Genomic DNA, 17,445 nt, shown 5'->3' with positions numbered 1-17,445 from the left:
CGTTGACTCTAAGCCAGTGCCTTTTTTTTTTTTTCCAGTGAGATTACTCTCCTGTAAGCAACATATGGTTGGGTCTTATTGTTTAACCCAATCTGCTTTTCTGTGACTTTTGATTGGGACTTTGTGCCCATTTACATTCAGTGTTAAAATTGAGAGGTGCCTGATGTTTCCAGTCATTTTTATGACCCTGTTGTTTAGTTTTACCTATTCCTTGTTTATTGGTCTGCTTGCTCAAAAGGATTTATTATTTCTTGAGTCTTCCTGTCTCACTCTAGTTTCTTCTTATATATGTCCTTTAAGTATCTTCTGTAGTGCTGGCTTGGTAGTCACAAATTCCTTTAGTTTTACCTTCTTGTAAAAGGTTTTAATTTCTCCTTTAATTAGGAAGAATAGTTTTGCTGGGTAGACTAATCAAGGTTGACAGTTGCTTGCTTTCAGGGCCTGAATTATGTTTTCCATGACCTTCTTGTATTTAGAGTTTGACTTGAGAAATCTTCTGTTATTTTAATGGGTTTGCCTTTATATGTGACTTGTCTTTTCTCTTTCGCAGCTTTCAGAATTCTTTCTTTGTTCTGTGTGCTGAGTGTTTTGATTATGATGTGTCTGGGGGTGTTTCTTTTTTCATCTTGACAGTTTTGTGTTCTGTAGGCCTCCTGAATCTGGTGACTCTCTTACTCAAGGTTAAGGAAGTTTTCAGCTATTATTCTGTTTAGTAAGTTGTCGGTGGCTTTACTTTATATCTTCTCTCCTTCTTCTACACCCATATTCCTAGGTTTGGTCTTTTCATGGTGTCCCAGATATCCTGCATGTTCCATTTGCATGGTCTTTTACTATTTGGTCTAATTCCTCTACTTTGTCTTCCATTCCTGATACTCTGTTCTCAACTTGTTCCACTCTGTTCACCAGATTTCGATTGAGGTATTTATTAGCGATACTAAGTTGTTTATTTCAGATTATTTTTCAGGGTTTCCCTATTTTTACTGATTTCTTCTTTCATATCTTGGATAGTCTTCTTAATTTCATTCATCCGTTTGTATTCTCTTTGAGCTCATTTAATTGCTTATTCATGTCCTGTTTGAGGTCAAATACTAACTTTTGTGTTTCTTCGTTGAGGTCATTAATCATTTTTCTAAAGTTTTTTTCAAATTCATTATTTGATAGCTCCTCCTCTATGCAGGTGTTTAGATTCTTAGTTGTGGAACTGGCTTTTGTTGGAGAGCAGTTGTCTTGATGTTTAATTCTGCACTGAGATTAACACATCTGGAGCTGATTTTGGTTAGGGTTTTAATCCCTTTTGATGCTGTAATTGGGGTTTTGAGTTTTTTCTCCTTTAGCTCCAGCAGTATTCCTCAGAGAGGAGCATACTGGATACATTGCCCCTTGCAACGTTCTTGTTGTATTACAGAATACCTCTTTTTCTTCCCTCAGCTAGAGGGCTGGAGTTCCCGCTCTTTGATGGGGGCACAAGGGCTGTCCTACCATCACAGTGGGGAGCATTGGATTTCTGTGAACTGTGGTGGACAGGCCTCCTAGCATCAGCAGAGTAGAGGGTTGCGACTCGGTGGAGAAGCTGGGATTCCAGCTCTTAGGAGAGCTCTCCTGCAGGGAGGTGCAGTGTGAAACACTGATCTTCTGTGTACCTTGAGGAAACAGGGCTTCTGGTGCCACCTGCAGAGTGGCAGGTGAGGGCTTTCCTCCCCTTAGTGGGGAATCTGTCATTCTCACTCTTTGACGGAGGAGCCAGGACTCTCTTGCTGTCAGGGACAGTGGGGAGAGCTGGTCCTCCATGCTCTGTGGGAAGGGAAGCCTCCTGGAGCCAAAAGCATGCAACCTGGGGTTCACTTAGGTCTGTGGTAGCAGGCTCCTGGCACTGAGTAGCAAGTTGAGGGTAGTACACACAGGCAGCAAAGCCAGCAGGCTTGAATCATCTGGTGTCCACAAGGCAGCAGAGGCCTTCGGGTCTATTTGCTTTTGGGTGTGGACTTCCAGGAGCCAAGAGAGCTGCTGCAGACACAGGGGAACCAAGCCTTCTGGCAGTGGGAGCTCTGAGGCCTGCTTACCAGGCATGGGCTCCAGGAGGGCAGTGCAATAGCGCTGCAGACACGGCAGAACCAAGCCTTCGGGTAGTGGGTGCCCTGGTGCCTACTTGCCCAAGCAGGCTACCAGGAACCACAGTGGCTGCTGCCAGCTAGGAAAAACCAAGCCTGTGAGCAGCAGGAGTTCTGGTGTCTGACTGCTGGTCCAGGCCTGCAGGAGCACAGTCCAGTGACGTTGCTGCCAGCCTGGAAGAGCCTGGAAGAACCAAGACTGAAGGCAGGGGCAGTTCATGGGCCTGATTGCTAGACCAGAATTCCAAGAGCAGAGTCTAGTGGTGCTGCTGCCAGCACAGGGGGAACCAATCCTGCAGGCAGAGGCAGCCCTGGGGCCTGCTTGCTGGTGCCAACTACTAGGAGCCACGGCAGCTACTGCTGGCTCAGGAGAATCAAGCTTTCAGGCGGCCGGAGTTCTGTGGCCTGATTGCCCATGCAGGCAAGGAGCACAGTACAGTGGCACTGCTGCTGGTTCAGGAAAACCAAGCCTGTGGGTAGCAGGAGTTCTGGGGGCTGCTTGCCAGCATAGTCTTCTGGGACCACAGTACACTGGCACTGCTGCCAGCTTGGGGGAACCAAGCTTGCTGGCTTGGCCTTCTGTTAACCGTGGAGCAGCAGGAGCCATGGGTCCTGCTTACACAGAGACACTGGTTTCCCTGGCATTTCAGGGTGAAGGAAGCAGGCTGTGTAGTAACAGGGAGCGTGGAGCTCCAAGTTCCTGTGTGTGCGGGGAAGAAGATCTTACTGCCTAGAGTACCAAGTAATGGAGCCTGGAGCCACGGAGCGACTTCAGGGGTGGGATCTGGAGTGCTGTGCAGCAAGTTGTTCTTCCCATTCTTCCCATGGTTACTTGCTTTTCTATTTGTGGATTTGCTTCTTGTGGGTTTGCTTCTTGCTGGTTATGGAACCCCATGGGTTCCTCAGATCTTTCTTTTTCAGGTAGTTAGTAGCTGCTGCACTATCAGGATGTCAACAATATGCCATCTTGCCTCTCCCCTCGTAATGTATCCTTATCAAACAAAAATAGGCAATAGTAACAGCTACATGCATAAGCACTGTTTAAAACAACTTATATTTGTCAAATTAATCAGTCCTAGAAATAATACTAAAGTAGAAATTATGAACTTGACCCTTTTACAATGAGGAAAGTAACACACAAGGAGACAAAGTAACTTTCTGAAGATCACAAAGGTAGTGCAAGTGGAGAAGACAACCTAGTGCAAGCAATCTAGTTCTGAGATCAATACCTTAACCCTTGTACTACATAGACCACGTCATACACTGGCTATGTGAAACCATCACAAACAATTAACCAAAGCTCAAGATTTTATAGATATGCAAGTATATTTTTGTTAACATGAATGGAAAACTTTTATACACTACTTTGTAACCTTTTTTTGCTCAATACGTATCATTAAAATCTTTCTGTACCATTGTAGCCCTAGGAATGTCAATATGCATAAGACATAGTGTTTGCATTTTCTTACTTGATGCTCGAAGAATTTAGACAGTTGTTCTTAAAGACTAGTTAACTCATACACCTTCAACAGGTGTGTTTAGGCTACTTTTTGATTATAGACTTCTAACTTTTCTTACTAAAACACTTTGCTTCTAGCAACTTTTACCATAAAGATTACTGATTTCAAAATATTCTCTGATATCCTCCAATGTTTGTGCATTGATTGGCTATCTAGAATCATCTGAAACATCCTCTTCTCACTCCCCTCCGACCTACTTCAATTCCTCACCATTTATCCAGTCCTTCACTAGACTTTATCACGAGTCTATAGCCTAAATAACCATACCATCTCACACACTGTCCCAAACTTTTTCTGACCAGCACCCTCCTGCTTATTAACATGTCAAGTGCACTTTTCCTTACTAAAAAATGAAAGGGAAAAATCCAGCTGAAATAAAGATAGGTGCTATCTACCTGTCATTATGCTTTTCATTTGCATTTAATTCTATATACCTAGACACTCTTAAAAATTTATAGAAAAGTATTATTTTTAGCTAGTCATTTACTTAAAGATATTATCAAACAGAACAAAAACATGATGAAAAACAAACATTGGTAAGACCATTAACACACATTATGATAGGTCAGACTTTCTGGGAGAGGTTTCACAAATAATAATACATTAATATTCCTCCCCTTAGTGTGACTGGTGTTTCATAATATGATCCTGCAATTCCAATCCTAGGGATATACCTAAAGGAATGTGAGTCAGGTTACAACAAAGGCACCTGCACACCCATGTTTACTGCATAACTATTCACAATAGCTAAGGTATGGAAATAGCCAAGATGCCCCACTACTGACAAACGATTTAAGAAAACGTGGTATTCATATACAATGAAATTTTACTCAACCACAAAAAAGAATGAAATTTTGTCATTTGGATGTAAATGGATGGAATTGGAGAACATCATCTTAAGTGAAGTTAGCCAAGATCAGAAGGCCAAAATTCTCATGTTCTCTTTCATATGTAAAATATAGACCTAATACAAATGCATTATAAACCATCTTTTTTGACAATTACCTGAGCAAAACAATGATGCATGAAATGAAAGCACATGAATGTATATGAACTCTAACTACAAACTGGGCCTGTAATTTCAGAATCTCAGAGGCTCAGGAGAGAGAATTGTGAGTTCAAGGCCAGCTTGAGCTACATTGCAAGACCCTGTTTCAAAAATCAAAACAAAAAAATTTAACTACAAATACTATATGCTCAGTCTCTGGCAGTCATATAGGCTAGTGATCCCAGAAGCAAATGAGATGAGAAATCAATGGGCTGCTAGGTTTGGGGAAAAGATAGAGAACAAAGCAAAGAACAGACAGTCTAAATCACACCCTGCATGCCTGAGTTCAGAAGAGATACTCTAGGAAAACAGGGAGGGATTGCCTGTAATAGGACAGGAAGGGACCCTGAGGGTGACAAAAATATTATGTATCTTCATTTTGGTGGTAGTTAAATGACTGTTAATCTGTCAAGAAATCACTGAAATGCACACTTAAAATTCTTGAACTTCACTGTATTTAAAACATACTATAATTATATTTTGTTTGTTTATTTACTTATTTTATTTTTGGCAGTACTGTGGTGTGAATCACGGCCTTGCACTTGCAAAGCAAACACTGTACCACTGCAGGCAAACCCCCCGGACTTTTTACTTTTGTTTATTTTTCAGAAAGGGTCTCCATACTTTTGCATATCGTCTGCCTAGGACCCCAAACATAGCTAATTTTAAAATGAAAACAACATTGCTAAAGACACTGGCATAATTCACTTAACAAACAACTGTGGAAAACTATATAAAGCACATTCTATGGAATTCAAGAGTATTGTGAAAACTTATTAAAATTATATATATATATATATTATCAGGTGTAGTTAGATGTCTAATTCTTTTGTAATTTTTTAAGTTACTCAAGAGATTTTATAAAAGTAAAATAAGAATACTTCAAGAGTAAATTAAGCAGCCAAGCACAATGGTACATGCCTGTAATCCCAGCACTTGGGAGGCTTAGGCAGGAGAATCATAAGTTTGAGGCCACCCAGAACTCAAAAAAAAAAAAAAAAAAAAAACTAAGTTAATTATGATATTCACCTTAAAATATTACTCCTTCTCAAAAAAAAATGAGACAGAATATGTAAAACTATAAATTCCCAACAGCAATCAAGTATCTAAATATTTGCAAGTAAAAAGGACAAAAACAATATATTTTGATGCTAGAACTTAGAAGAATATTTCTCTTCAGATAGATGCTAAAATCCAAAAGAATACTTGATTTAGAATGAAAAAGAGCTATTTACTTATTTGAAAAATAAAGATGAACCAAACCCCAAAACAGAGGTTGGGTAGTTTACCTAGCTTTTTTTTCCATAAACAGTAATTTTATCAACTACACCTGCTATTTTTTCTAATATCTTTAAATTTTCAGTTAACTGATTTAAAAATGTATATTTAAATTCCAGTTCATTTTAATCAATATGTGTTGAAAAATCAATAATGTCCAAAGTAACCAATTCAAGTTGCAAACCAGTCTAACCAGCAACTTTAAAGTTAGTACTGGGCCGGATGTGGAGGCACAGATAGGAAGATCACAGTTGCAAGCCAGCCTAGGCAAAAAGCTAGCATTATTCACATTATTTAAAAGGTGGGAGGAACCCAAGTGTACAATGTTGGATAAATGGATAAAAGAAATGGGGTATATATATAAAATAGATGCATAACATTCAGTTTTACCAAAAAAAATGACTGAATGAATATATAGAGAACAAAATTCTGATATATGCTACAAGATGAATTTTAAAGACATTAAAATTCTGGGTAAGTGAAATGAGTCAGAAGCAAAGGACAAAAACTGAATGATGGATATCAGAAAATTAACATCCAAGTTAAGGTATCTGGCATTATGCTGAGTAAGGTGCTTATAGGAATTCTTCAATCTTGAAAATAAATATGTGTTTTCATACATTCTTGTAACAATGACAATGACTTATGACATACATAAAAATAATTATGGGAGAGAAGAAACATTCTCAGGCAGAAATCTGAGTATGAACTTCACATGAAAGATTTTGATTCAATAAAAGAAATTTAGAGCTGCCCAACATCTGACTGCCTTACGAAGTAGCTAACATTTTTCTGAATAAACTGTTCAAGCAGTGACTAGATGACAATAAAGAAAAAGTGTGACACAGGGCTGGCGAGTGGCTCAAGGAGTAGCCTGCCTAGCAAGTGTAAAGGACCTGAGTTAAACCCCACCCAAAAAAAAATGTGACATAAAGACTCAGAAACTGATTGTTGGACTTGGGTCACACGCTAAGGGGAGAGCACATACGGGAGGAAGGGGGATAGGCAGGAAACCCAAAACTTGAAAGTGTTTAATGTCCCCACTGCAGAAGAGCTGATACAGTAACCTTAAAACGACAGAGGTCAATATGGGAAGGTGACCAGGAATTAGTGAAGAGGTCTGGTACAGATGAATCGATTCGGGTTGTAATACACTTGTGCATGGAAGCAATGCTAGGAATCTCTCTGTATAGCTATCCTTATCTCAACTAGAAAAGACACTAATTCTTTATTATATTGCTTATGTCTACTCTTCAACAAAATGGGAGAAAAGGGCAGAACAGCTCCTGCCTGGAGGTGAGGGGGGTGGGAGGGAGAAGTAAGGGTTTGGGGCAGGGGGGAGAAATGGCCCAAACAAAATATGCACATATGAATAAATGAATAAACAAAAAAAAAAGGAACTGAGTCAGTGCCTAAGATTCCACCTAAATCTAACAGCCATACTTCTATGAGATGGGTAACATAGTATCTATACACTATTAACTGATACTAGCAGAGTTCAGATTTATTAATTATGATACTTATAAACTATAATATCATAACTAGCCTCTAAATCCACAGAAATTCATTGTTACTGTAAGGCAAGAAGCACACTAAGCATTAAAAGTTGGTGAAGTAAAGACAATGTATGTCTACAGGCCTTCACACCTTTAGCTGGGCTCCTGTGGCTCATGCCTGTAAATCCTAGCTACACAGGAGGCAGAGATCAGGAGGATCGCAGTTTGAAGCCAGCCCGGACAAACAGTTCATGAGACTCTATCTTGAAAAACCGTATCACAAAAAAAATTGGGCTGATGGAGTGGCTCGAGGTGAAGGCCCTGAGTTCAAGCCTCCGTACCACAAAAATAAATAAATAATCAAAGACTTTGCAATAAGATAATAGTCCCATGAAAATCCTCATCTAGCTACACTGTGACCCTAAACAAATTTTTTAGTATCTCTGAACTTTAGTTTTGTAGGAAGAAATATCACCCTACCTCACAAGGTGTTATAAAACTTAAATCAAGCTAGTATTAAAATATACATAATTTCTGGGAATATAGCTCAGTAACAGAGCACATGCCTAGCGTGTACAAAACCCTGGGTTCTATCCCAGCACTAAAAGAAAAATAAAGGTACAGTATTCTCTTTTCAGATCCTACCTATGCTTTAATAATCTACCTAAAAGTTCACTCTTCCATGTTTTCCATGACTTTCTAAGCCAAAGTAGTATTTCTACAGTCCTAACCTCCAAAACATGTTGCATATATCTCAATAAATAAAATCATTTAAAGCACATAATTAAGTGAATTTGAAACTGCATTATAGTTGGAGTGTAACAAATTTGATCAGTAAGAAATGGGATCAATTATTTATTGAACTAGTTTAACTACTTTTAAATACTCATTAAAAAGTATAGAGGGGAAGAGTCAATGGATGAGATGAAGGTGAGGGAATATGGTTGATAGACTTCATATACATATTTGAAATAAAACAATGAAAACTCTTGCAATTACTTTAAATGGGGTGGGGAGGGGATGGGAGAAAAGATAGCGGTGGGGGGGGTGATCTAACTAATATACAATGTAAGGCTACCTGGAATTATCACAATGAATACCACCTGCACATGCTACAATCTTTCCATGAAAGACAAAAAAACAGTATTGACATCCTTATTCAATGAATAAGTCTAGGCTCAAGAAATTTTCCAACTTTTCCCCCACTGTATCTTGTGATATACTGATATCAACTTCAGCCATTAAAGCCCAAACCTAACATGACCACCTCCATTAAGGTATCCCTGAGGACTCAAGGAAATTTTCTCCTTTCTTTAAATACACCAGACACACTACTTAATCGTGATTTTCTAAATGCAATGGCAACTATTTTCACATGTGTCTTCATTTCACTAATTTTCAATGGCCAAGCAATACCTCTTATCCTTTTTGCATTCTACAGTACTCTTTCCCCAATCCCAACAGATAGCCCAGCACCTATCATATTATGGGTAGTGAAAACATACTTAAGAATGGCATTATATATCCACTAACATAACTGAAGCTGGAATAGTTTCAACAGATATCACTTTTTCCATTTACATTTATGTGTACACAGTATTTGCACCATATTCACTCTCCCACACCCCTTCCCCCACCTTCACCTCCCCCAATCGTACCAACACCTCCCCTCAACCCCCCACCCAGGCAGATCTGTTCTGCCCTCCTATTCTCTGATTTTGGAAAAGAAAAAAAAAAACACCTTTGCTTGTTTAAGATAGCTATACAGGGAGTCTCCTTGTTGCACTTCCATGTATATACATATTATAGCCCAAATGTGGGAGTGGGGCATAAAGGAGATGGTGCAGGGAGTGAACACATGTACGATATATTGTAGGAAATTTTGTAAATGCCACAATGTACTCCAACCCACTCCAACAATTTAAAAAAAGAAAACAGCAAAGGAATAAAAAAATGTTGACACAAACTTCAGTAACAGACTTAAATTAAAATTCTGGGGCAAGAATGAATAAATTATCAATGTGCAAATAATACAATACTCTAATTTTAAACAAGAAGCATAAAATGTTTTGCTCATTTACATAAACGTTTATATCCTCATTACTAACCCAAAACACACTAAAAAAGTTTTAATAATGCGCTCTAAAATGTCTGCTTCAAAAGCTGAACCCTGTATTAAAAATGTTCTTTGTTATTAAATGAAATACATACATAACACATATATGTGGCTTTAAGGGACTCTGAAATGCGAATTTTTTATTAAATGAAATATATATATATATATATAACATATATGTGGCTTTAAGGAACTCTGAAATATGTATTTTTTAATAAATGAAATGTATATACTTATGAAACACATGTGGTTTTAAGGAACTCTGTTATGTGAATTTTTCAAATCAAATAGAATAGTTCGTATAATCTGGGAAACAAAAAATCATGAGGGAACAGAATTGACATATGATGACACAGTCAGGATGTTCTACTACAAAAATGTTCACTGAGTTTAAATAAGATTCCCAGATTTTGTATGAATTTTGATTCAATTCACGTACTATATATTTTATCTACTATTTTATAAACTTCCAACAGCAAGTAGCTAAGCAGAATCTCAATTTCTTGAATTTTGTATTTATTATTTTCAAGTTAGACTTGTTAAAAATAAATGAACTACATTTAAGATAATTTACTTTTATATTAAGAAAAATAATTTAAAGAAACCATTTCAAAATAAATATATCTATAAGGCATCTAAATTATCTTTGGAATAATGTTAAAGTAGTTTTATCTATAAAAAATACAAAACACATCCAAATAAATAAATATCATCATTCTATAACCTCATGCTTTTAACGTTCAATTACAATATTTTCTCTTAGATGTCGATGTCAATAAACATTTTACATCAATTTGGCACTTACAGCAACCTATCATATCTTTAAAATAAACCCTACTTATTTAAGTATTCAATTTTTTGACAATTTTTATCTTTTTAAACATGTTAGGAATTTTCTATCAGAACTTTCTATAAGTAAGCTGCACTGTTTACAATAAAATTATTTGTCTTACAAAAAAATAAATAAAGCAGAATATCTGAGACAACAGTTCCCAGAGATAATAACTAAAATGAACACCGACAAATCAACTATGGTAAGTCCTATGGTAGAACAGAATGGAATATAAAACTTAGCTCAAATACAACATGTTATGTATATGCAAATAAAATCTGTCTTTCTATAACATAATAAATACAAACGAATAATAATGAAATGAAATTTGTTGAGAAAAATTATGGATAACTTTAGGACAATTCATTCTAAGACTTTATGATGGCTATAATTTTTTTATAATTTTCTGAACCAATTGGCAATTTTTATAGAAATGTGAGCATTTGCCTTACTAAATTCATTTTATAAGTTACACATTATTAAAGGAAATGAAGGGGTTTGGATAAAAAATATACTTTCTGGAATTTATGCTACTTTTAATAAAATATTAATGAAAACTTGGTAAAATTAAGTTTACTAATTAGGATAATAAAACAAGATACACTACAAATAATTGAAATATTTCATATTTTAAAATAGAAAAATATTTCAATAGAAAATCACATATTTAAACACTATTGATTGACTTAATTATTTTGTTACTATATAAAAAACATTACTTTAAACTAAAAACATATAAATATTGCCTTTCTATAAATCACTTTGAATTTAAGAAAATATGAATTCCAAATAAAGCAACTAATCCTGAATGAAAATGATTAAGGCCTAAAAATCTATTTCTTCCAATATGTAACTACCAAAATTATCAAAATTATTCTAAATAACTATGTAATGGGTATACTTTACTCAGTCACTATGAATACATAAAAATTATTTAAGAGACAAATACTTTGGCCTTGATATTAACTGTAACTCTTTTAAATCTGTATAGTGTTTCAGAAAATCAAAAAGTAGAGAGGGTTACTATCTTTATATTTTCTGTTACTATCTGAAGGAACATTTTGCTATACCTGCAACATGAATTACCAGTTATTACCCCATCAACAGTTATTACTATCACAACAGATACTGTGAACTAACATTTCAGACATTAAAAAGATTTTTTTAGTCTCAGTAGAATATACCTTCAGAATTTTTCCTATTTTTTGCAAAAAATTGACATATGGGCATAACACAAATACTTTTGGATTTTTTCTACATGAAATTAAAATTAACATAAAACATATTTTAACATGTAATACTTACCAGCAAGTGGGGAGTTTCAGAAGTTTACCGTAAAGAGCAGTGCTGAAAGAGGGTATAATCGGGACAGATAAGCAGTAAGACCCGCTACAATCCAAAGATGTCAGTCCCGCCTGGCAGCCAAATATCTGAAAGAAAAAGAAGCAATCCAAATGTTCACAAAGTTTTAATAAGCACCGGATGAAATGCATCAGTTTCAATTTCCTTAACAGCAGCTGCACAACAATTATGTTCCACTCTTTTTCTACTCCCAAACAACCAGCATTTTATTTTATTCAATTTGACATTAACAAAAATCAAACATAAAAGATTTAAATATGTAATATACCTAAAAGTTCACAGCTTTTTGAACTGTTTTCGTATCCCATTGTATTTCTATACAAGATCTTCATAAAGTTTTATTATGTGCTGAAATGTACATATTTCTCCATAAATATAAACACCTGAGTGCATTTTCCACATTCTAAATTACATATTAAATAAAGTAGTGTTGATATAATCTGACTAAAAGAACATTAGCAACAAGAACAATCTTAAAAATATATTTCAACTTCACCTTGCCTTGGGCACACACAGAAATGATATTGAAAAATATCTTTAAAATGTTACTTGTTTCTTTCTTTTGTAAAAATAATTGTATACTTCAGGTTTTAAGCTCTAGAAAATTTGGTACATGAAATATATATTGTCCATTTGTTTAAATTTAAACCAAGTAGATCACACTAAAAAATTTTGTAAGCAATCCCTGAAATTCCTGCACAATGAATTTTATCTCACTAGAAAGAAACACATCATCATATTTTACATGAAGCGTTACAGAGAACTGATGATATTCCCAGTCTAATTATGTCCATATATAAAAGTCTAATTATGTCCAATATAAAAGAAGATAACATTACAATAGAAAGACTAATACACAGGAATACGGAAAAAAGAGTTATTGTTTTCCAATAACATGCAAAAGCAGCTTAACTCCAACATTTATCTTTAGCAATTATTTTTTATTTGTGGGACTTATGTTTATAATACAATGACTTCATTAATCTGTAGAATTAATATTAAATGTTCAGTCCTTCATAACTACTTTCCAAAACAAAATGCAATTATTTAATGAGTAGAAAACAATGATCATTTACTTTAAAAGAGTATAATGGGTATAGCTTCCCTAACATGCAGGCAGCCCTAGGTTCAATCCCCAGGAGTGAGACAGACAGACAGACTGCAGTATTAACCTACTTCCAAATAGTTTTTAAAAATCTATTATGCCCCTGACCTTTCTCAAACTGTCCAAGTCAAATCATTCTTTAGCTTTCAAGGAGTCATTTTTCATTGAATAAAATAACATTTGGAAGGAAGACATTATTCAGATTTTCAGACAAAACTGCACTGAAAGGACCTACCTGTCTAACTAATATCAAGAAAAGTGAAAATGACAAAGTTAATAGTTTCTATGGGTCCTGCTATAAACAAATTGGCAAGAAATACAAAATTGAGAAGAAAACCAAAAAAGTTACATTCTTAATGCTAAAATTATCACTTAAAATCATAAATTTAAACTTAAGGCATTTCAAAATCATTATTTTTGAAGACCTACTCTACACAACACTGTAGGGAAACACTGTAATAATTCTGACATTTCATGTTTCCTCACAAAGGCCCTGTAGTTAAAAGATTCTAAAATTTCCAATTACGTGACTTAATATAAAATACAATTATTAAAACAATGTCTGAAGCCGAACTATTTCTAGAGTTATGAAGAACTTCCATCAAGTCCCAACAGTATAATCACAGATACTATTATTAACAGTATTCAAATGAAACTGGGGGTAGAGGAGATCCCCTGCTGGTTTTATGCTGACTTCCAAAGGACTTTGGGATATTATTCGGTAATTTTTTTAAACATTTTATTATACTTACATGTTGCCTTATAGATGCTTCTAAAAGAATATGTAAGCAGTTAAAAATTACAATGTAAAATGGCTTACTGGACAAAGAAATTACCATCTATATACTAGCAAATTATTATACCTAAAATAATATGTTGTGCTTCCCATCATCCACCGTATCAAAAATAACTATTTCAAAATAAATCTCATCTACATTTTAGCAATCAGATATACAGATTTATAATAAATATATAATCTAATCATTTGTCAAAACCCCTTGTCAAAGCTTATAAGTAGTTGATGTAGAAAAAAGAAAAAGTAGCACAGTGTTAATTAAAGTGACTTTCACAGTGGTTCACTTTTTTAAAAATGGGATAAAAGTACAGCATGCTAAAAATTAACACTCAGAAGCAGTAAAATTGTATGAAGCAGAGTAAGTGGAAATAAAATAATAATTTTACCTATAGTAAAAAAAAACTGAATAAGATGACTTAAACATAACATTAAATGAAAAGTAAAACAATGCCTCCAAAAAAAAAAAAAACACCTCAATTAGCAAAATATAAAAATAAACACATCAGTAAAATCAGAAATGCAAAAGGGTAGATAAAACAAACACCACAGAAATCCAAGAAAAACACCTCAATTAGCAAAATATAAAAATGAACACATCAGTAAAATCAGAAATGCAAAAGGGAAGATAAAACAAACACCACAGAAATCCAAGAAATCATCAAAGACTACTTTGAGAACATATATTCTAATAAATTGGAAAATCTTGAAGAAATGGACAAATTTCTAGATACTTATGATATTCCAAAATTGAACCACGAAGCTATTAATCACCTCAGTAGATCTATAACACAAAATGAAATTGAAGCAGCAATAAAGAGTCTCCCAAAAAAGAAAAGTCCGGGACCTGATGGATTCTCTGCTGAATTCTATCTGACCTTTAAAGAAGAACTCATACCAACTCTCCTCAAACTCTTCCACGAAATAGAAAGGGAAGGAATAATGCCTAACTCATTTTATGAAGTCAGTATTACACTTATCCCAAAACCAGACAAAGACACCTCCAAAAAGGAGAACTGTACATCAATCTCCTGAATGAACATCGGTGCAAGAAGTCAGTATTACACTTATCCCAAAAACCAGACAAAGACACCTCCAAAAAGGAGAACTGTACATCAATCTCCTGAATGAACATCGGTGCAAAAATCCTCAATAAAATAATGGCAAATCAAATCCAGTAACATATCAGAAACATCATTCACCACAACCAAGTTGACTTCATCTAGGGGATGTGGGGTGGTTCAACATACACAAATCTATAAATCTACTACAGCACATTAATAGAAGCAAAGATAAAAATGAGTTGATCATCTCAATAAATACAGAAAAAGCCTTTGATAAGATCCAACACCACTTCATGATAAAAGCTCCAAGAAAACTAGGACTAGAAGGAAAGTACCTCAACATTGTAAAGACTATTTATGACAAACCTACAGCCAACATCATAATTAACGGAGAAAAAATGAAACCATTTCCCCTAAAATCAGGAATGAGACAAGGGTGCCCACTATCCCAACTGCTATTAAACATAGTCCTGGAATTCCTAGCCAGAAAAATCAGGCAAGAAGAAGAAATAAAAGGAATACAAATAGGTAAAGAAACTGTCAAAATATCCCTATTTGCAGACGACATGATCCTATAGCCAAGTTATGTGAACAGCAAAGATGCACCACTACTGATGAATAGATTAAGAAAATGTGGTATTTGTACACAATAGAATTTTACTCATTTATTGTTTTGCATATGTTGAACCACCTCTGCATTCCTGGGATGAAGCCTACTTGGTCGTGGCGAATGATCTTTTTGATGTGTTGTTGAATTCAGTTTACCATTATTTTATTGAGGATTTTTGCATCGATGTTCATTAAGGAGATTGGCCCATAGTTCTCCTTTTTGGAGGTGTCTTTACCTGGTTTTGGGATGAGTGTAATACTGGCTTCATAAAATGTGTTCAGCAGTTTTCCTTCCCTTTCTATTTCGTGGAACAGTTTAAGGAGGGTTGGCATGAGTTCTTCTTTAAAGGTGTGATAGAATTCAGCAGAGAATCCATCAGGTCCTGGACTTTTCTTTTTGGGGAGACTCTTGATTGCTGCTTCAATCTCATTTTGTGTTATAGAAATATTCAGGTGATTAATACCCTCTTGGTTCAGTTTTGGATGATCATATGTATCTAGAAATCTGTCCATTTCTTTAAGATTTTCAAATTTATTTGAATATAGGTTCTCAAAGTAGTCTCTGATGATTTCCTGGACTTCGATGGTGTTTGTTGTTATCTCCCCTTTTACATTCCTGATTCTACTAATTTAGGTTTTTTCTCTTCTCACTTTAGTCAGGTTTGCCAGGGGTCTGTCGATCTTGTTTATGTTTTCAAAGAACCAACTTGTTGTTTCATTAATTCCTCATATGGTTTTTTCACTTCTGTTTCATCGATTTCAGCTCTTATTTTTATTATTTCTCTCCTACTATGTGTTTTGGGCTTTGCTTGTTCTTGGTTTTCTAGGAGTTTGAGATGTAGCATCAGGTCATTGATTTGGGATCTTTCAGTCTTTTTAATATATGCACTCATGGCTATAAATTTTCCTCTCAGGACTGTCTTTGCTGTGTCCCATAGGTTCCAGTAGGTTGTGTTTTCATTTTCACTGACTTCCAGGAAACTTTTAATTTCCTCTTTTATTTCATCAATGACCCACTGTTCATTAAGCAATAAGTTATTCAGTTTCCAGGTGTTTGCATGTTTTTTGTATTTTTCTTGAGTTCTAGTTTTAATGCACTGTGATCAGATAGAATGCATGCTAAAATTCCTATTTTCTTATATTTGCTGAGGCTTGCTTTGTGCCTTAGGATATGATCTATTTTGGAGAAGGTTCCCTGGGCTACTGAGAAAAATGTATATTGTGTAGAAGTTGGATGAAATGTTCTGTAGATATCAACCAGGTCCATTTGATCTATGGTATGTTTTAGATCTAGGACTTCTTGGTTTCCTTGTTTGCTTTTGGTGGTACTGAGGTTTGAACTCAGGGCTTAACACTTGCTAGGCAGGCGCTTTACTGCTTGAGCCACACCTCCAGCCATTAGATCTAGGACTTCTTTATTGATTTTTTTGTTTGGATGACCTATCTACTGATGGTAGTGGGGTATTAAAGTCTCCTACAATCACTGTGTTGGAGTTAACATACGCTTTTAGGTCCTTTTTAATCCAGTTTGTCAAGTGGTGCCTTTTGATGGGGGACTTAAGTCCATTACCATTAAGTGTTAGTACTGATAGGTATGTGGTGATTCCTGTCATATAGTTGTCTTAATTGTTTGAGGGTTTGATTGTGTGTAGCTAAATCAATGTTACTCTCTACTTTCTTGCTTTTTCATTTCCTATAGTTTGGTAATGCCTGCCCTTTCATGGTTATGTTGGGTTTCACTTTCTGTGTGCAGAATCCCTTGAAGAATGTTTTGCAATGGTGGTCATATATTGTTTTAGTTTCTCTGTATCGTGGAAGACTTTTATTGCTCCATCTATTTGGAATGACAGTTTTCCTGGGTAGAGTATCCTAAGGTTGAAGTTATTTTTACTCAATGCCTGGAAGACCTCAGCCCAAGCTCTTCTTGCTTTTAATGTTTCTGCTGAGAAGTCTGCTGTGATTTTGATGGGTTTACCTATGTCTGTTACTTATTTTTTTCTCTCTTACAGCCTTCAATATTCTTTCTCTAGTCTCTGTACTTGTTGTTTTAATGATAATATGTCATGGAGTAGTCCTATTTTGGTCAAGTCTGTTTGGAGTTCTGGAGTTTTCCT

General features: G+C 35.3%; 1 protein-coding gene across 15 annotated transcripts in view; it reads right to left on the bottom strand.

The window, feature by feature from the left end:
• Positions 1 to 17,445, bottom strand: part of Vps13b (vacuolar protein sorting 13 homolog B) — a 699,658-nt gene that overhangs the window by 595,406 nt on the left and 86,807 nt on the right. For all 15 annotated transcript variants that reach the window (XR_012446367.1, XR_012446368.1, XR_012446369.1 and 12 more), the window contains exon 16: positions 11,704 to 11,828. Coding sequence is in view for 12 of the 15 variants with exons in the window: in XM_074068910.1 (XP_073925011.1) it covers positions 11,704 to 11,828 (125 nt within the window). In the remaining 3 variants the exon portion in view is untranslated. The remainder of the gene's footprint in view (positions 1 to 11,703; positions 11,829 to 17,445) is intronic.

The sequence above is a fragment of the Castor canadensis genome, chromosome 3 (assembly GCF_047511655.1).
Source record: "Castor canadensis chromosome 3, mCasCan1.hap1v2, whole genome shotgun sequence".
In the NCBI taxonomy this organism is placed as follows: domain Eukaryota; kingdom Metazoa; phylum Chordata; class Mammalia; order Rodentia; family Castoridae; genus Castor; species Castor canadensis.
This window is presented reverse-complemented; position numbering and strand designations above follow the sequence as displayed.